The sequence below is a fragment of the Ursus maritimus genome, unplaced genomic scaffold (genome assembly GCF_017311325.1).
Source record: "Ursus maritimus isolate PB19 unplaced genomic scaffold, ASM1731132v1 scaffold_33, whole genome shotgun sequence".
Taxonomy (NCBI): domain Eukaryota; kingdom Metazoa; phylum Chordata; class Mammalia; order Carnivora; family Ursidae; genus Ursus; species Ursus maritimus.
Genome location: NW_024425897.1, coordinates 23,516,900 through 23,537,873, shown reverse-complemented (window position 1 = coordinate 23,537,873; position 20,974 = coordinate 23,516,900). Strand labels below are relative to the sequence as shown.

At 40.1% G+C, this 20,974-nt stretch overlaps 2 protein-coding genes across 10 annotated transcripts in view; both read right to left on the bottom strand.

Annotated features, from left to right (window-relative positions):
- The window catches only part of CCDC62 (coiled-coil domain containing 62), a 40,297-nt gene extending 34,693 nt beyond the window's left edge, over window positions 1–5,604 (bottom strand). For 3 of the 8 annotated variants that reach the window (XM_008688827.2, XM_008688830.2, XM_008688831.2), the window contains exons 1-3: window positions 4,997–5,399; window positions 3,303–3,495; window positions 912–1,078 (exon numbers count right to left, since the gene is read on the bottom strand). In XM_008688827.2, the coding sequence (XP_008687049.1) occupies window positions 912–1,078; window positions 3,303–3,495; window positions 4,997–5,089 (453 nt within the window). In that variant the 5' untranslated portion in view covers window positions 5,090–5,399. The other 5 variants (XM_008688834.2, XM_008688836.2, XM_008688829.2 and 2 more) reach the window with 4 other exon arrangements.
- Window positions 5,605–8,830: 3,226 nt separating this feature from the next.
- DENR (density regulated re-initiation and release factor) lies at window positions 8,831–20,504 on the bottom strand. Of its 2 annotated transcripts, none has more exons than XM_008688838.2 (8): window positions 20,376–20,504; window positions 19,438–19,552; window positions 15,572–15,591; window positions 14,786–14,870; window positions 12,946–13,029; window positions 10,523–10,639; window positions 9,227–9,366; window positions 8,831–9,121 (listed from the first exon to the last, which is right to left on the bottom strand). In XM_008688838.2, the coding sequence occupies exons 2-8, from the start codon at window positions 19,541–19,543 to the stop codon at window positions 9,077–9,079; spliced, it is 597 nt and encodes a 198-aa protein (XP_008687060.1). In that variant the 5' UTR covers window positions 19,544–19,552; window positions 20,376–20,504; the 3' UTR covers window positions 8,831–9,076. The 2 variants fall into 2 exon arrangements, with proteins under 2 accessions (XP_008687060.1, XP_008687061.1); XM_008688839.2 differs by having other exon boundaries at window positions 20,332–20,493.
- Between the last annotated feature and the right edge of the window lie 470 nt (window positions 20,505–20,974).

Sequence of the window (20,974 nt, the reverse complement as noted above, 5' to 3'; positions counted from 1 at the left end):
AATGCATATGTTGAGGCCCTAACCTCCAATACAGTGTTATTTGGAGACGCTCCTTTGAGAGAGTATTAGATGTAAAAGAAGCCATGAGTGGGGCCCTCATGATGGGATTAGTATCCTTGTAAGAAAAGACACCACAGATCTTGCTCATTCTCTCTCATACATTTCCTTTTTTTTTTTTTTTTTTTAAGTAAGCTCTATGCCCAATGTGGGGCTTGAACTCATGACCCCGAGAACACGAGTCACATGCTCCACCCACTGAGTCAGCCAAGCGCCCCCTACATTTCCATTTTTAAATCAACATATCAATAGAATGGTTTTTACTTATTTTATAGCTAGAAATTGTCTAGAACAATCTGAAAAAATTAAAAAGGCATTATCATTATGAAAAAAAAGCATAATACGAAAGCTATAACAACAAAAATATGGCTCTCTGTGCCTCTCATAAAACATGAGTTCAAAATATATCTGATGACCAGGTAAAAGGGAAAAGTGAAAAATCAGCCTTACAGATTTTATTCCCAAAATGCTACTAACATGATGTAGATCCTGTTTATTCTATCATATAAGGCACATTTGGAAAGCATCATGTGAAGCTACCAAAACTTGATGCTATTCATCTCAGACCTTGAGAAAGGCTTTCTAAACTAACCCATTGTTGATAAAGTGACAGATGCTCCTGGACCAAATGGGCTGACAGTCAGAAAGGTGGTGATGGAGTTCATCTCCCAGACAACACAGCGCTGTGCAGCCAACCAGAGCCGTACAGAGAACACGAAACTACGGTGGCAGATGGACGGCTGGACTTTCATACCACACACATACATTCTAATGGAAACATTCGAATCTAATTTCTCAATACCTGAAACAAACAGAATTTGGGCTAGTGAAGCTTATCACAAAATAAAACCAACCTCAAGGTCTTCAGAGAGGAGAGAGGAATGGGTTGCCTTTTGAACCATTTCCTGAAGCTGTAGCTGAGTCTTCTGAAGAACCGTTTGGCATTCGATTTGATTGGATTCAAGGGTTTTTACCTTCTTTGTGAGTGACCTGATTATTTCAGTTCTTTTATGTAGTTCACCTGAGGGAAATTTCATCAATAACCACCTTTTGATCAGATCTGAAGCTTAAAATGCATTTTCAAACACACGATTAAAAGGTTAAGTGTGCTAAATAATTTTTTAAAGGATAATCCTTTTTAAAGAATGTATTATGGAATCCACGATACTGTACCCAAGTCAAGAAACAGAATAGTGAGCAACCCAGAAGCCCCCTGGATGTCACCCTAAGCACCATGTCTCCAATTCCCACCTTCGAACCACCATCCTGATCTTAATCATTTGCCTACTTTTTAATTATAGTGTTACCACCTATGACCACATCCCTAAAAAAAACAGTTTGATGTGAACCGTATATAATTGGGATTATACTCTATGAGTTCTTCCGTTGCTTTTTTCTGCCTAAAATGATGATCCGGAGATTTATCCACATTGTTGGATGTGACCAGTGTCTGTGCACTGTTGTTGCTACATAACGTCCATTATATGATTATGCCAATATGTATTATTTATTGGTGGCCACTTGGGTTGTTTCCATTTTGCAGCTATTAGGAACAATGTTGCTCTGAATATTCTTATACATATACCTTGGTGCATTTTTGCATAAGTTTCTCTGGAGCCTTGCTACTCAAATGGGGTCCTTGCAGCACTGATATCACCTGGTAATTTGTTAGAAATGCAGACTCAGGCCCCAGACGTACTGCATCACAATCTACATATTAATAAGATTCTTAGGTCATTCGTGTGTACTCTGAACTGTGAGTATATTCCTAGAAGTGGAAATCCTGGGCCATGAGCTACATATATCTTTAACTTTACTAGATACTATTAAAAGATTTTCCAAAGTAGTTGTACCAACTGACACTCCCCAACCCCAAGCAGTGAATGAGTCTTCCCCTGGCTCCACAATACCTGCTACCCTTATATATACCTGATAATATCTTTATCAATACCTGAAAATTTCTGCCAGTCTGATAAGTGTAAATAGTATCTCATTATGGTTTTAATTTGCAGTCCCTAGTTACTAATGAGAATCTTTTTTTTTTAAGTAGGCTCCATACCGGGCTTGGAACTCCAACACAGGGCTTAAACTCATGACCCTGCGATCAAGACCTGAGCTGAAATCAAGAGTCAGATGCTTAGCCAACTGAGCCACCCAGGTGCCCCTCAAGTTTCGTATTTGAAAACCAGATACTGTTGACTATATGCAATGTCATCTTCATTAACATATTTGTGTAAGATATTATATTACATCTAATGTGCAATCAAAACACTATGCATATATGTATGTGTGGCTGGCTAGGGTCAGAGTAAAATCAGATGATCATCAAAGAAATGGAAAATAATGCATGTTTAGATTGTCATGTTTATAGAATCCTTTGTATAACAAGAAGATTAAAAAAGGAAGTGCTATACAGTTATCTGTCTACTGAACAGATTTAGTGTTTTCCCTTCTAATATAGTCTGGTATGGATGTAGTGTCACCAGAACATTGAGACTTAAGGGAGGCACTAAACGGATTAAAGAATTAAAATATAGTACAAAGAAAATTTTTGCAAGCCATTTTTGAGACTGCTATATTTTTAAAAGATGACTGTTTAGATACTTAAGATCAAGTTCAACACCAAAAATTTAAAATCTTTGAGTCAGTTCAACAGAAATGGCTAGTCCTATGGCATCTTTATTCATATTCTAGCTCAAAACCAATTTCATTCACCATCACTCTTGACACTTCAGGTTAACTGGAGCTCTCTCCAGCACCCTTCCTACATTTATGCTGTCTGCCCAACCTTAATTCACACTATGCTTGTCCGATTATGAGTGTTCACAAAGGCTTCTTATGTTCACTTTAACCTCCAGGGAAGCAGGGATTGTGTTGAGATATTCTTTCTCTTATCTCTTCTGTGAGCCCCCCCCCCTTTTTTTCCTAACGTATTTACCATTTAAATACATTTGTGTCTCGGGTGCCTGGGTGGCTGTCAGTTGAACATCTGACTCTTGATTTCCGCTCAGGTCATGATCCTGAGGTCCTGGAACTGAGCCCTGCATTGGGCTCCGTGCTCAGCAGGGAGTCTGCTTGAGGATTCTCTTCCTCTCCCTCTGCCCCTCTCCCTCCTCGCACACGTGGGCTCTCTCTCAAATACAAATATTTATTTTAAAATAAATACATTTGTGTCTAACCCATGAGCCTTTCGAATATGCTGGCATACAGAAGTGTGTAACAGATACTGCTAATGTATTTCTGACCCTCTAATTTGCTGCAACGTTCTTCCAAAGTCAATACTTTCTGCCGATCCTCTTCCCATGAAAGAAGTTGTCTCTGATGTACTGCAACCATATCATTGAGCTCTTTATCGCGATCTTTTAATTCCCCAATGAGCAGCTGCAGCTCTTTTCGTTGTTTCTCGATAGTGGAAATCTCAACTTCTGACCCGATGTTCTAAACAGAGAAAGTGGTTTTACATCAAAATAAAACTAATCAATAACATAAATCAGCTGAAGCATATTTTCTAAATAATTGTATCTTCTTTTGCTGCCAATTCAAGACAGTTAAATTATTTTTCATTCACCGGTTATAACATGGCATCAAAATTATGTAAATTTAAATGAGTTCATGCCCACTGTGCACTTTGCCTCTATAATTTTCTGTCATACCACACATGCCACTCTTAAAAAGTGGGACCGTCTGTAAAACCTTCATTGGCTAATCACAAGTAAACTCACTTTGGCATTTTTGTCTTAACTCATTCCTTCTATCAATCAACAATATTATCCCACATTTTGCCCCAGCAATTCTGGATCAATCAAGTAAAGGAAAACATGAAATAATTACTGTTTCAATGTAAATAATTCTCATAGTATCTAGCACACATACTCAGTCTACCAAGAAGAATATAATATTGTGATTGGTCCAAACTCAACACACCTATTTACAAAGGAAAATTTTCAAACATACACAGAAGACAAGGGAACTGTAATAAACTCTCTTATGTTCAGTACCTAAGTCCTACCATTATCAAGATTCTGCCACATGTTTCAATTCTCCCTTCTCTTTTTGTTGATAAAAAAAAAATACACTTCACTCTTCATACATGCATCTCTAAAAATGAACATTTTTTTTGTATCACCACAATGCCATTTCATACCTAATAAAATTATTTACAGTAATTCCCTTTAGGCATATGTCATTTTAAAGACTAGATGGTGAAGTTGGTCTGACCTAAGTGTGAATTCAGAATTAACCACTTTAGTGGCTCTATAACGTTGCACAAGTTACTTAACCTCTCTAAGTCTTGGTTTCCTCACCTGTAAAATGGTAATAACAACACTTCTTAGTTGTATGGATTAAGCAAGATAGACTGTGTGAAGCACTCCACATTACCTGGCACAGCATAAGCACTCAACAAACATTAGCCATCGTTATTTTTTTTCCTAAGGAAAAATTTTAGATACCAACTTAAACATGTGAAAGGGATACATAGTTTTTCCAAACGTTAGCTATTATTAAGATTGTGAAGCACATTTTGAAATACGGTACTGCCCCCATCCATGAAATAAAGAACTGAAAGTGTTACTTCAAGAATTCTATCTTAAAAATAGTAGTCGAAGAGGCCGATGTATATCATTACTGCTTTCTAAAAAATAAGATTTCTAAATAAATAATGACGAATGAATTACTGTTACTTACTAGTAACTAAACACAGAAAATGGAATTTGGGTCAAGTGAGTCCAAATCACAAAATTTAAATTCTAGTCTTTGGTAACCATTCATTAATTCATTGATTGACGGAACAAATATTTGCTGAGCGCCGTGGCTAGAGACGTGGTAATGAGCGCGCCGGCAAGGCGCACAAATTCCGGTGTAGGAAAACAGGCAATACGTCAAACATGCAAAAAAAGAAAAAAGCTCATTTCACCGTACTCATGAATGCAAAGCTCACTTTTCGTCGTACACTCATAAATGCAAAGCTCGCTTTCAACACTTCGTGGTAAAACGGAGCTACGAGAGTGCTCCTCCCCTCGCAGGTTACCATGAAGAAAATTTGGACAAGCAGCGAGGCGGCGCATAGAAAAGCAGCTCTCCAAACCGCTCAGGTGTCGTTAAAAAGTGAGCACCTCGTTACCCGCCGCTCGTCTAGGCGCCTGAGCCGAACGTCGTTCTTACTAAGCTAAGGGAACAGATGCGACGCTCCGTTTCTCCTCTTCGTACTGTGTATCGTTTTACATTTTAAGCAGAAACCGTTCCTTAAAAACCACCCGGGTTCGGCAAGAGTGCTCCCCGTCCGGCGAGGCTCGCTGTCCACTCGCACCCGGACGCGCCGGCGGAGACGCTGAGCCCGCGGCGGCCGCTCACCTGGCGCCCGGCGAGGAAGGTCGCCGAAGGGTTCATGGGTGCTTCCTCCGCCCCCGGAGAAAGTCGGTGAGCGCAGCGTCACCTTACAAACGCCATAGGCGCGCCTGCCCGGAGCGGGGGCGAGCCCCGAACCCCGGAGCCCCGCGCCCTCTGCCGGTCCAAGCAAGCACCCAAACCGCCCGCCCAGAGGAACGCGCCCGCCGGCCCCGCCTACGGCGTCGCCGAAGGGCCACCTCGGCTATCGCGAGACCTCGGGTGCGCCCTCCTGCTCTCGCGCGTGCAGGTCGGGGGCTGCAAAGCTCTGAGAAAGTTTATCTGTGGACGTGAGGTCCAGCAGCCAAGGTCCGCGAAGAAACGGTTCTTCACCGTAACTCAGCGAACGAGGAAGCAAATTAAAGGCCGTTTCTGCCCCTGTCACCCCAGTTCATGACAGTTGAGCTGCTCACTTTTTTCCCGGTCTTGTCAGCCGCTGTGTACACCGGGCACTGAGAACTGTACCGGGCCATTCACACGGATACCTGGACGGACGCAGACCAAGCCCCGGTAGTTAGTAGCTGCTGGCCATCCTAGCAGACAGCTCGAAACTAAGAATCACAGATTGAGAGAGGCGGGGAAATGGTTTTTGTTTTGTTTTGTTTTTTTGGCTGTTTTGTTTTTTGTTTGACTCTTGAAGCTTTTGAATAGCAGTGAGAACTTTGGCACTTGGTCATGACAAAATCTACCACATTCTGGAGTGAATCTAAGCTTCTTCTCGTGTTATCTCATAGTCATCCTTCTTCCTTTCATTTGTTATACAGAAACTGGACTATGAAAAAAATGATACTTATTATATTTAACCCCTGATCGCTCATCCCCTACTGTTTAACCCATCACATGGCATTAGTGGCAAGACAGATTACCAAACATAGTGTGATAGTATTTCAGCTTTACTTTTTGATTGACTGTGATGAGCAAAGCATGTCCTTGTGTTCATAAAGGACAATCTGGAAAATGGAAAAATTGAAATGTCTTGCTTTGAGGCTATACTGATTTGAGTGGCATTTGCCTCCTTAGGATAGGATTGTGTAGGAGAACCAACAAGACAATATCTAAGATTTAAAATCGGGGAAGCAAATTCTGACTAGTTAAAAGCATCCTATCAGTAGATGACTGGACAGTTAAGTCTTGGTGGAATGAGAAAGATAAAAAGGAATGTGGTTGAATGTCAACTTTCCAGTTAAGGAGCATTTCAATTCATGTTTCCCAAATTTCACTATTGTTAAAATGTGGCATTTTTCTACCAGGCAACCACATGCCTAAAACTCTCTAAAAGTATGTGTACAGGGGCACCTGGCCAACTGGGGGAAGCTGCTACTCTTGATCTCAGGGTCCTGAGTCCGAGCCCATTAGGTGTAGAGATTAGATAAAAATATAATCTTAGGGGCACCTGGATGGCTCAGTCAGTTAAGAGACTGACTTTGGCTCAGGAAATGATCTCAGGGTCCTGAGATGGAGCCCTGCAACAGAATATGCACTCAGTGCAGAGTTGGCTTGGTACTCTCTCCCAACCCCCACCAAAATAAATAGATTTAGAGAGAGAGCACGAGTGGGAGGGGCAGAAGGGCAGAGGGCAGGGAGGGGGAGAGAGATCTCAAGCAGACTCGGTGCTGAGCACAGAGCCTGATGAGGGAGAGCTGTATCTAAGGACCCTGAAATCACTACCTGAGCCAAAACCAAGAGTTGGACACTTAAGAGACCGTGCTACTCAGGCGCTCTTACCATGTATTTTGTCCTAAGCAACAGCTGATTTACTGAGGCTTCTATGTAGTAACTAAAATGGAACGTAAAATCACTTTTTCAGCATCAATTTTTTTTAAGAGAATAAAATACTACATATCAAAGCTGGGTTTGCATTTAAGTTGCCAGCTTAATTGCAGCAAATAGTTTACAATTATAACATAAGGCTGTTTAAAGGTTAGTACTCTTTTTGCTAAAAATACCAGACCGTGAAAACGTTTACCATACATAAAGAGAATGTATGAATTAAAGTCAATCCCTGAACTTAGCACATTTTAATCAGAGATTAAACTAATCCTGCATTTTAAATTTGAGGTCGAAGAAAAAGATTCACACATGTTATACACAAGGACAATTTTAATCCTCCATTATCCTGCAGTAACATCCACTGCTGGCTTTATATGGATTAAAACTGCATTTGCCAAGAACTGTGAACATTGAGAATCTTTACACGAAGTCACATGGTTGATACAGGCACATAGACATCTTCCAGCACCAACAGAATACATACACAACACATACCAAATGGTCTTGATGGATAAATTTGCTTCATCAGATACTCATATTTAGTAAAATTCACAGTTAATGCAGAATTTCGTTTTAATTTGCATCTTCATTACACATGTTTCCTAAGATTTTAATTATTTAAAAAAACCACTCACTCATTCAAGGTTGTAATTTGCATGGCAATAAACAATGGGTTCTAAGTTTCTTAAAGGTGTCTATAGCAATTTAAAATACCAGGACGTCTTCTTTTCAATCTGTAGAACTTGACTTAAGACCTTTATAAAAACAAAGTTTAAATTCATTCAGTGCATTTATTAAAATTCATTGTCACTGTTTCTCTTCTGAGAAAGACTCATTTCAATTGCTATTTCCCAGACGATATATATATATTGAGTATCAGTGTATATTCTTTTCAATTGGCTAGCAGAATTTTACTTGCAGAACAGATAGCCAGAACAAGAACTCGGCAGCATCTCTGAATGGCCTTCCACTCAAAACAATGGTGATAATAACGTATAAAATGTATTTGGGGTCTGCCCCCCACTGAAAACCACCAAACGGGTTTCCAAAGTATTTTTGGAAAATATTTTTTAAAATATGCATAATATTCTACCACATGGTGCACCATCATTCATTTCCCAATTGTTCATTTGTATCAGTTGCAATTCTCTTATATTTATGAGTAACATTGTGATGAACACCCTCACCCACAGTTTTAAGCAAGAATGATTCTATCTTTAGGATAATGTCAACTAAGTGGCTTACTGGGTCAGACTGCAGATGGTTTTAAGGCTTTAATATACTTTACCAAATAATCTCCAGAAGAGCACGAACAACTCCTACCAACATTAAGTTAATGTGACCACGAAGTGGACCGGGTTGGTAACAATGACGCAAATTCAACCACAAATCTATTAGATGCCCAAGCATCTCAAAACTATCACACCAAAGAAGCAAGGAGACAGTTAATAATGGTGATGAAGCCAAAATTCAAATTCTTTAAAATATTACTCAGCTTTAAATCACAATTTCCTTAAATCATGATTATTTTAAGATAATAAACAGAAAAGCTTTGCACAAAAAATCTAGTGTTTTTCCAAAAATAAAAAGTTAAAAAGAGAAAGAGAAAAGTCAGTACCAAATGACCAAAAATTTTTATTTGACTAAATTCTATTTCATGCATAAGCATGACAGTCTCCCCTGTTCATTAGACTTTGGCAATAAAAAAAACAAGCAGCCTTATACAGAACAGTGAAAATGCCAAGGGTGAGGGTAATCTACAGTTTTACTGTAGGATAAATATATATATTTTTAAAAGGCCTCTCTCCCTTTGGCCATATCAATTCTCAGTTCAGATCATTAAATAGAGACAAATTTTCAAAAATCACTTCTTTACTTCTCCAAGATCTTCGATGCTATCATCATCCACCTATAAAACAAATAATTATATCTCATGAATTGTGGTATCAGATAACATGGAAGCAACTTGCTTTAAAAACTTATATCCACAGATGCACATGTTCTACCAACTCACCTCTGGCCATTTTTCCTGAATGACATCAATTATGTCATCTGTAAAGTCTCCCTGAATGATGATTTCATCCTCTCCTGTTACTGAGGCACCACAGGAGAATTTTTGAGCAAAAAATCTTTGTGCTTCTTTAAGATCAATTTCTGTTATTGAAAAAAAAGAAATAGCAAGACTATAATTGGAACTGTTTATCAAAGATATTTTTCCATTTTGAAATTTAATCTGCATCTTAATTTCATAAAACAGACTGCCTTAATGGGTTTTATATTCCTTTCATGATAATTACAAACTACCACAGGCAGTGGTCTTAACCATTCAACTTAAATTTTCAAGGTCAAATAAAGCTTCAGTTCATAAAAATAGCATTATTCAGGGGGAATGGGGTAAGCGGGTGATGGGCATTAAGGAAGGTACATGATGCAATGAGCACTGGGTGTTATATGCAACTGATGAATCACTGAACTCTACCTCTGAAGCTAATAATACACTATACAGTTAATTAACTGAATTTAAATAAAAATTCAAAAATTAAAGGTGTATCCTATCTCTCTCTCTCTCTCTCTCACACACACACACACACACACACACACACACACACACACACACACACAAAGCGTTATTCATATTATTCATACCTCATATGGTAAGACCAAAATAAATCCAGGAACGTGTTAATTCCAAGCATTACATACACATTTCCAAGTACAATGAAGTTCTTTTGTTTATCCCTTTTTACAAGATAAATAGTTACAGTAGGGAAACAAACCTATTATCTAATGATTGTTTTTCAACTGTGTTGTCACAGGAAAGAATCTTGGTTTACAATTTCTCTGTTCATTCAAGGCCTCCAGAAGGAGCTCTGAAGCAGGATATTTTACTGATACCCACATTCCCTCACCCTCTACTATTGTTCCCAGAGGGCACAAGCCATTTTGCAGCCTTTTGCCATCTAGCTTACAGGGACAGAAGAGCAGTACTGATAGGCTTCAAAAGGAATCCTACCTAGCCCTCCTCATTCCACATAAAATGTGTCCAAGGAGGTATTCTGTAAAGGAAAAAGTTAAACTAGTTCCCTTTGCAAAAGATTTTTAAATTTCTTCAAAATCTGACTTTTGAGGCTATAGTTAGACGTACAAAATCTCATTTTGTATCTTCTTAGCAAAAAATAGACCTGTGAAATTTTCATGATGCCAGATTAAAAGAGATGGAAAGAGCAAGACAGAGACAGAGGGAGGGAGGCAGAGAGCAACAGAGAGAATATAGTTCACACATTTTAAACATACTTAAGCTTGAACTCACCGAAAGTTGCAAGGCCACATACTCTTGTTACATATTTCTTCTTTGCTCTAGGAATTTTGGCTATTGTAACCTTTTGTGGTACAGTCTTCTTTTTTTGCTTTATTTGACCCCTTCCACCTTTATTTATTTAAAAAAAGAGCTCAGCATCAATGGTTTTGTATTTAACAAAATGAATACTATCTTTAAGCTTATTAATTTTCAAGAAGTACCAAATATTATTTCTAAAGTTTCTTCTTCTAATACAAAACTAATAAACACATGCATGAGTATTCATTCAATAAATATTTATTAAGTAATATGTACCAAGCACTGCACTAACGGCTGATGACACAAAGAGTCCCTGCCCTCCAGGGGCTCTTAGTCTAATGAAGGAGACAAAAAAAAAAGTTTAATAATTACTGCCACTGATATATACTATAACAGGATCCATGAATACGGCACTACCATAGCTTTGCAGAGGAATCCGGAGGACAGAAAAGGTTTTCCAGAAGAAAGGGCATCTAAGTTCTTGCAGAAGAAGGAACTGTCCAGATGAAAGCAGAAGGGCTGGAGAGAGACAGTAAGAAAGGATATCCCAGGAACAGGGAACGAGTACAAAGAGAAGGCATTATACTTGAGAACTACAATTCTCATTCTCAATGAAGGATGCTTATGGATATGTAGGAGATAAAGCCAGAAAAGCAAGCGATTACCTACCAGTCATTAAAGGACCAGCACATCAAGCTTTGCTATTTGATTTTATATTGAGGCAGAAGAAAAGCCACTGAATGAATAAAGGAGTGAAAAAAACAGATTTAGGCTTTAGGAGATCACTCCACAGCATGAAGGGTGAGCCTTTAAGGAATAAGGCTGACAGAGGGCTACTAGAGGCTCCTACATCAGTTCAGATGGAAATTAATCAAAATCTAACAAAGCAGTGGTAATGGTAATGGCACAGGGTAGAGTAAGGAGGAGAAATAACAGAATTTTGAACTGATTAAAAGGAATTTAAAAAAAGAATTAGTACTAAATAAATTAAGGAAGATGACTACTAAAAAAAAAAAACGATTAAAAGGAGCAAAGAAGGGATGCCTGGGTGGCTCAGTCGGTTAGGCGTCTGCCTTCGGCTCAGGTCATGATCTCAGGGTCTGGGATCGAGTCCCACATCAGGATCCTTGCTCAGCGGGGAGCCTGCTTCTCCTTCTGCCTGCTGTTCCCCCTGCTTGAGCTCTCTCTCTCTCTGACAAATAAATAAAATATTTGAAAAAGAAAAAAAAAGAGGAGTAAAGAAAAGAGAACCCAAGATGAGTGTCAGGTTCTGGCTCAGATGAATGGATAAAGTATGCTGTCATGAACCAAAAGACATAGATTTGGGACTTAGTAAGTTTGGTTTTTTTGGAAATACTGCATCTGAGGTGCCTGTGGGACCATGCACATTGCCAGTCTAGAGACACGGGCCAGGACTAAACGTACAGATTCAGGAATTTCAAGTGTAGAATGGTGTCAGAAGTTAGGGATGTGAAAGAATCATTCAGGGAGAAAACAGCAGAAAGAGGAGGTAAGAGGATCCTGGGAAATACAACTTTTTAGGGACAGAAGGGAGCAGAAAAGTCTGCACAGAAGACCGAGGAGGAGTGACAGGGAGGATGAAGAAAGAAGTCTGTCACAAAAACCAAGAAGTACAGCATTTCAAAAAGAAGTGTGTGCTAAAATGCTCTTATTGCTTAGCAATTACTGAGCCACCGATGACCACTATTAGAGGAATTTCAGTGGTATGACAGCTTAGCACAGAATGAGGCATGAACAATGGAGAACAGAAGAGCAAGGACAGCGAGTCTAGTCTTACTACAAAAGTCTGGCTAAGAGCGGCAGGGTAAGGGATAAGGCAAACAAAGACATGGGCTCTTGGGGGAATTTTTCCTGAAAGATGCACAGTCCTTATTTATAAGCTAATTTTAATCATAGGGGAGAAAAATTAAGGCAGAAGAAACAAGCAGGGACAGGATCCGGAGTACAGGAATTCATTTTAGAAGGAGGTAGACAGGTATACACAACAGCTATTTAAAAAAAAAAAAAAAAAAAAATTCAACTGAGCTGATATCATGAGAGAATAAAACCTTTATCAATGTCCTCAACTCAAACTAAATAGAATGCACGGGTATTTTAATAAGGTAACGACGTTTTCAAGTCATAAACAAGCTGGCTGGTTGCTTTTTGCATATGTACACAGGAAATAAAGCATGTTTTCTTAGGTCCAATGTATTGTAAAAGCCCAAATCATATGACATCCAGTCATTCTGAGAATATGATTCCGTGTCGCTCTGTGGGGTGCGCATATGGAACTGCAGCAGCAGGAAGATATTACTGGCTTTGGGACTGTCCGCATTTCCTCTGACAGAGGGAAGGTGCGTTTATATAAATCAAGCCATGGATTTACGCCTTACCTCTCTTCTGCTTTTTCTTCTCTTCCTCTTCCCCTGCTGTGCCTTGACCCTCATTAATTCCAGCTTCTTGTTTCGGTGAATTTTCTAGATGTTAACGATGAAATCCAAAAGCATTAACATTACTTCAAAATAACCTTAAAAAAATCACCTTTGAGCAATTTCATACACAAATAAGGCATCCTGCCAATAACTGAGCGTCCCGTTTATAAAGTAAATGATTATATTGCTAAATTCCTATCCAGTCTAATTCTGTTCATTATGGTTAAGTGCATGGTGATAGAAGACAAAACAAATTCTTTGATATGTGAAGATTAGGATCTTTTCAGCACATGAAAGGAGCACAAAACACTCAGACTCTGCAGGAATGTTTAGCATCTAAACACACTAATCTAGGTAACAGGAAGTCTGGGCCTAAGAAGACTCCTTCCTCGGGTCTTATGTTCTAGGCAGGTCATGGGGGGGGGGGTGACCATGACCACACAGACTGTAACAGCCAACTTTAGGGTTCTTATCCAATCACAGACAATGACTGTAGCTACTATCCAAAAAGGCCTTCTATGAAGTTTCAGGGGTTGTGCCTCTTGGAAACAATCTGACAATCAAAGCAGCAAATAGTGGAATAACACTGGGTACATCTGATAGGCCTGTTTCCAGCCCAGGCTTTCCCTTCTTCCTGCTACTGCCTTCATTTCCACCAATTTCATAAGAGAAGCCAACAGTTTTAACAAAATGAAGAAAATCTGTTCTCTGCAGTCTTCCCTTCCTCTGGCAACAGCAACTCCATTCTTCTAGTTGCCAAAACCCTAGATGCCTCATTTTCTCACATCCCACATGCAGCACATCAGAAAGCCCTGTCAGCTCTACCCTCAAAACACATTGAGAACCTGCCTACTTTCCCCGCCTCCACTGCTACCATTCTGGTCAGGTCACCATGGTCTCCTGATGCAATTATGGCCGCAGCCTCTAATCTGGTCTCCCTTTACTGCCTGTGCCCCTCTTCAGTCTATTCTTTTGCACAATAGCCAAAGAGATGCTGTTGAAACAAAAGTTAGATCTTATCGCTCTTCTGCTCAAATCCCTTCGATTGCTCCACATCACATTCTGAATAAAAGCCACACTTTAGGTGTGGTCCTCCATTACTTCTCTGACTTCATCTCTGACCCTTCTCCCCCTCCTTCAATAAGCTGTAGACAAAAAGGCTTCCTTGATGTTTCCTGAGTATGACTGGTAACCTTTTACCTCAGGGCCTTTGCACTTGCCCCGCAAGTGGAATGTTCTCCCAGATAGCCAGATGACTCACTCCCTCACTTCCTTTAGGTCTTTGTTCAAATGCAGTCTTTTCAGCAAAATCTTTCCTGCCACTACCTAAAATTCTCCCCAACAATTCTTATCTTCCCACTGCCTGCTTATCACTACTTAACATACTTATTTTATTTGTCTTATTTTACTTAAGTCTCCCCTTCTAGAACATAATTTCCAAAGAGTAGATCTTTTGTTTACTGCTTTATCCTCAGCATCTAAAACAAAGTGTAGCATATAGTATGCTCACAAGAAATAATTTCTTAAATGAATGAATGAAAATGCACTTGCTCCTAAACCATTACTCTTCTTATAAGAAGTTATCCTAAACTGTCTCAGAGAGATAAGACACATGAAGCAGTGTGTGATTCTATAGAAGCAATTTTAACCCAAGAATGTAAAATAGTTTTGAAGTTAATAGACATAAATACAATTCTATAATATCCTACTAAAGGAGCACTTTCATATCTTTAAAATAATGCCTTATGTGCATTTGTTTATGATATACAAGCTTTGATGAAAGAAAAAAGAAGGTTCATACCTACAGTAAGTTTTGCAAACTCATTTGGAAAATTCTTCTCTAACCACTGTCGACATTTAGCAACATCAGGCATATATTCACAGTACTGGGGGGTTGGGGGGTGAGAACAAACTGAGTCACAACAGAACATTTTCAATCAACCAATACATTTTAATTAAGTCATTCCCTGTATCTGCTATATTAAGACAGATGAAACTAACTACTCCCACCCGACATCTTATCCACAGGAATTCTGTTTGACCAGGAAATGCTCCATAAGAAATTAGAATTTAAAAAGGATTAAGCACCTCCTCACTGTAGTAATGTATTTTTTTCCCCATCAAACAGAAGGGCCATTAGAAAAAGGAGCAAACAGTAAAAAACGAGCATGTTCATTTCTTGCTTGGGCACAGAGGTGTCTCACTATTTTTGTGACTTGCCCACAGATCCTGACTCAGCAGCTTATTAACAGAAAATCTTATACATAATTTTAATTTATGCTTTCCTCTGCTTAGACATTAGATTTGGCTTTAAGGCTACTCTTGTTTTATTGGGTAACTATTCATAAGTTCCAAGCAAAAGTCCAAATTGGTCAAGTAAAAGAGGCACACATAAGATACTAAGTCTAAGGAAAACAAATTTCTAAGAACATAAAATTATTCTAATCCAAAGTTCTCTATAAAAAGTTGAAACTCTACTGTCAAATGACAGAACGTGAAAAATTAAAAAAAGTTCTCAGGCTAGCTCTAAAATCAATGACCTCAAATGCAGAAAGTAAAAAAAGAAAAGAATTTTAAAAGGACTTACCTCTGTTGGTAATGAACAGACTGGGAAAATGGAGAAAAAAAAAGATTGGAAAATTTAAATATATAAACACACATGGGTAACTTTTATTTTAAATCTGACAAAATGCTTCATTTCTACTTTCTCCTATAATTCTGTACCACTTTTCAAATACTACCCATCATGCTTTTTTTTAAGGTAAAAGGCACATGGTTCATAGAGATATTCTCTTATATATTATTTTTTTCTTAATCTAAAGACCATAAGCCTCAGCTGATGGAACATCAAACTATACTATCCTGCATATCTTAAAGTTTTACCATAACTACTCCAATGGGTCTGAAGTTAAGCTGGGAACAATTCCCCACACAACAAAGCTTGAAAGGAAATGGTTATTTCTTTTGATAGTTTTACCAAACTATCATGTGTTCATACTAACACATTTACAGACTTCAGTAGCACTTTTGCTACCATTTCTTTGCAATATACGTTTCCTTTTCTTTTTCATACTGTGCTACATACGATTATGCAACTGTAAAGCCAGAGGGAACGCGGGTTCAATTTTGTCCTCGTATAGGCTGCATGGGCTGAAGAACTGAATAACTCAAAAGGCTTCCTGATTTTAAATAGAATTCTGTTACTGGGTCAACTATTTTGTTTTTAAGATGAAGAACTGAGTAGTTCAGTGTGCCTAATATCTTGAAATTTGTGAGGGAGAAGAGGGGTAGTGCACCATTACTCATCACATCAATTATCGTTATATGCATTATTATGTGTCATCATCACCACCCTGTAAGAATCACCACATCTGCATTACCAGTAGGTAAGTAACCCACTGCATCTGGTGAGTAGAACAGGATTTGAACCCTGGTCAGTTTCTGAAGCTCTTAACCACGACATCAGATTACAGGACACAGACAGGCAGTGCAGCTGTGTGCCAGCCACGTGACAGTGGTATGCCCTCTCCTCATCCCACCATCACTTTTTAATAGATGAAGCTCTAAAAAAGGTTAAATAGCTCAGAAAAGGACAGAAGTATGTGGCCGAAGAAAACTAGCAACTCTTTATATCAAGTGTGGAGATCTTTCCACCAAAGCTCTCCATAACCAGAGCTCTACAATCCTCAGAGTTCAAGTTCAGATATCAGTAGGTACAGATATTCAGCCACACTTTCAGGACAGGATTATAGGTTAAATACCATAACAGTAAATACAAAAGCTATAAAACTTGTATGCCATTTCAAAGAACATTCAGTTCAACAAAATTCTAATACAATGAAAATATGTGGACAGTTCACTGTTATTTGCTTTCAAAGTCAATTTCCCGGGGCGCCTGGATGGATCAGGTCATGATCCCGGGTCCTAGGATTGAGGCCTATGTCGAGCCCCGTGTTGGGCTCCCTGCTCAGTGGGGAGCCTGCTTCTCCCTCTCCCTGCCATTCACCCTGCTTGTGCTCACTCTCTCAAATAAATAAAATCTTTAAAAAATAAATAAATAAATAATAAAATTAAGTCAATTTCCCCTTCTGTAAACCATAGCTTTTCGACACACAGATCTAGCAGTTATCGAATTTCACATCACTAATAGTGGAATAACCTGACATTACGTACTTGCTGATGTGATGCAACAAGAAAAACAAGGCATCGCCAGCCATGAAACCTGCTATGGTCTGAATGTTTGCGTCCCCTCAAAATTACTATGTTGAAATCCTATTATCCAATGTGATCGTGTTAGGAGGTGGAGCTTTTGGGAGTATTATTCATTCTTCTTGACAGCCTCCTGAAGGAGGTTCTTTAATGGATGAGGGAACTGGCCAAGGTCACACAACTGAGTAAATGGCTGAGCCAGGATTCCAACTCAGATTGAGTCTGAAGTCACAATCCTGAAGACAAAATGTCTCCCCAGAAATGACCCCATTCTACCTACCCTTGTTTCTCATTCTACTCCAACCAGCACTCTGTTCCAATCAGCCCTTTCTTTTCCCTCTCCCCTGAAGACACCATATTAAATCTTACCAACATACTGTTCTTACACATTCCTTCCCCTTTCCTTGCAAATTCTACCCTTTATCTAAGGCTTCTCATTTCCTTAGAAATTTCCCTACTTCTTTTCCTCAACATCTAATTCATAGTTATAATCACTACTATTTACTTTAGCAATTAATATTCCCTAAGTGCTTCTCCTATAACTAGACCATAAACTCCTTGAGGAAGTAACCCTGTCCCCAGCTTAGTGCCTGGAATATCAATACAAACTAGGGAGAGAAATGAAAATAAACCTTTCTCAAAAAGGTTAGGGATCTCTGGTCAACACAAATTATCTCTGGGGTGGTTTGCATATTTAGTGCAGTTGTTCAAAAGTCCCATTAGCAGTCACATAAGCAATTTAACAGTGCGGTTTTCATATACCGTATTTCAACAATCCTAAATTTTTTTCGTTTTTATAGGGATACATCTTATAATTATGGCATGTCAATCTGATGCTTTTTTTCTTTTTTAGTGGAACATAAAATAATGGTGAATCTCACAAAATACGGAGGCTTAGATTAGATGAAATAGGGTACAAAGAACAACAGCTCTTAACTACATCTGACAAAGATAAATAAAACTATACTAAACTAGTATACTTCTCAAATAAAACTTATTGTACTATGTTCTTGTGTTAGCTACTATACCAGAAGCTTTATACAAATCACCTGACATAGGATATAATCATCATTTTCATTGTACAGACCTTAAGAAACAGACCTTTAATCCTTAATCAAATTAGGTAACCTGCCCAAGGACACATAGATGGTAATGTTAGAGTCAGGATGCAGACCCTGGTCTGTGACTCCAAAGGCAAACAAGATGACCAAATAAGACCAATATCATAACAAAACTCAATCAACCCTAAAAAAGTTCCCCTGCCTTACTCTTACTGCATGCCCATACTCTTACTGAGGTATTTTATAATAATTTTTAATATCAAAGATATCTGATAAGTGGCAAGTGGACAAAATGTTTTAACTCGGTGACATTCCCTCTCCTTCTGTAGTACTTAAACTCCAGATGATGTCTCTATTACACTCACAAAACGTAAAGTCTCCAAACACAAGGACCTTTTCTGACTTATTCACTACTCAGTCCCTAGCACCCAAAACACTGTGAGGCACAGAATAAGTGGTCAAAAATATTTCCTGAAAAAAATCGGTATTTACTCGCCCCTTTGCTATCCTGTACCTCTAAATTTTTCTGGAACTTTCCAAAATGCTAATAAAATTAAAGCATTTCCAATTCACAAATATTTCTGTGCTGAAAATGACGAAAAACACACAAAGAAAAAAAGAATCCCAATTCAATCTAATACACATATTATGAATCAAACCAAGAACACCTTCCCAAGACTGTCCTACTCCAATCTCATCATCTTCCATTCCTCACTGACACCCTCCCTATACTATATCCACACTATACTGTGACCAAATCTGCTCATTTCTCCACAGACGTGCATCAAGTCTTTTCTAGCATAGCTGCTCACTTCATCTGGGATGCCCTTCCCGACTTCCTCATCCGGTCCTTGTCATCTCTTCAGACTCAGTATCTTCCAAGAAGTCCTCCTTTAATAGCCAGACTAGCAAGTAACACCAGATTGAAATAATCTATTTGCATATCTCTATTCCAACTGGACTGTAAGCTTCTCCAGCCAAGTAGCAAGACACAAGTCATACAGGTCGGGGAAAATGTTAACCCATGCCTCCTCTTCACCAACGCACCCTCCACCCCCCATTAAGGATTTCCCAAATAACAAAGACAAATGACAAAAGGATTAATAGGATCAAATGTGATACGACTATCACAATGCATAAAAATAAAGTGAGCAAAAGCCATTTCCTGCTTTGTAACACTTGCCTCCACAGTAAAGGACTCGAAGTGGGTAGTCTGCATCTAACTTGGTATTGCCCCTTGGGTCTCCTTTGCAATCATGCCCACCGGATTCGGAAATATCAGCAGCCATCTCACAAACCTGTAAGCAAGGAAAAGAACACATTTTCACTATTTCGGACCAAGACCCCAAAGAGGCACTGTTCAGATGTAGCCTCACCTCCTCCCACTAGAAATACCTCAACCCTAAACCTGTTTCAATTTTGTTCTTAAGAATACAAGCTGCATTAGGATTCATAAAATATGAGCAATTCTGGGCGCACCATTACCAGCTCCACAGGTCTACAGGGAAGCAAGTGACAGGAGCAAAAGGACCGTGAAGAATGGGGGTGGGGGTGGGGGCGCACTAGTGGAAAGAGGGAAGCAATGGGATAATAAGATGGGGAGGATGATCCGTAGTGATGGGACAAAAGGTCTGGGGGTGATCTGGAAGGGATGCAAACTGCAGCAATAAAGGCCACAAAGCAGCTGGACGAAAAGAGGCTGGAAAAGCCTACGAAGGGGTGGGTGACCAGAGGTGCCCAGAGTACAGGGGGTGAGGGTAGCTAAACGCCAAGGGAAGGACACAGGAATCAGGGAAGGGGATGGGAGTGGGAGGGGGCGGGGAGACCAGAATCTGAAGAGAGAAAATGGGGGAAGAATCAGCAAGGGGCAGAATGTAAGAGCACTAGGGCGACAAGGGCGGCCAGGAGTTAGGGGAACATCTGAGGCGAAGGGGCCATCCCGGGGACACCAGAGGGGCCCATGTGGGCGGAGGTGTGGAGACGCCCGGCCCGGCCCCCTTCCGCCAGGCAGAACCTCGGCTTCCCCCACGCTCTCTACGAGCTTCTCGGAAGAGGGAGAGACACGAGGGGTCGTTACCCGGGCGGTCGCACAACCCCCGCCGCCTCCGCTCCCGCCACTACCGCCAGCTGAAGCGACACATGCAACTCCTCTTCCCCGGCCAGGGCCGCCTGAAAGCCCGTCTGCCAGCCGCGGTCCCGCGAGACAATAAGCCTTTATCGCGAGATTCAGGCCGCCGCTGGGCGGCTGTCGCGAGAAGCCTGAAGGCGGAGGCGGAGGGGCACTGAAGAGCATGCGCGTTTTGCTCGGGGGCGGGGCCAAGCCGCCGAGCGGCTGACAGCCAGTAGGCGGTGCTCGTTACCCGCGGGAGAGAATGGGCGGTCAGCGTGTGGCGCGCGGAAGCGGGCACGGATAGGAAAGTGGGGACGTGCGCTGAAGTCATCAGTGACTCCCTATTAATGAACTGGGGAATGTTGCTCCGCGTCTGGGGTGCATCCTGGAGTCCTGACTAACCTCTAGCCTGTTGGATAAGTCCCTCCTCCGCGGGGGGATGGCAGCTGGAGAAGGCGTTTGGTTTCAACACCTTTCTCTGCATTGGCTGAATTATTCTTGAAAAGATGATGTCAGCGCTACTTAGATTGTTCTCCTCGCCCATAATCTCCCCACCCTAGCAGCTATTTTCATCACCCTCCTCGTATTTACCTATCCTTACATGTGTTGT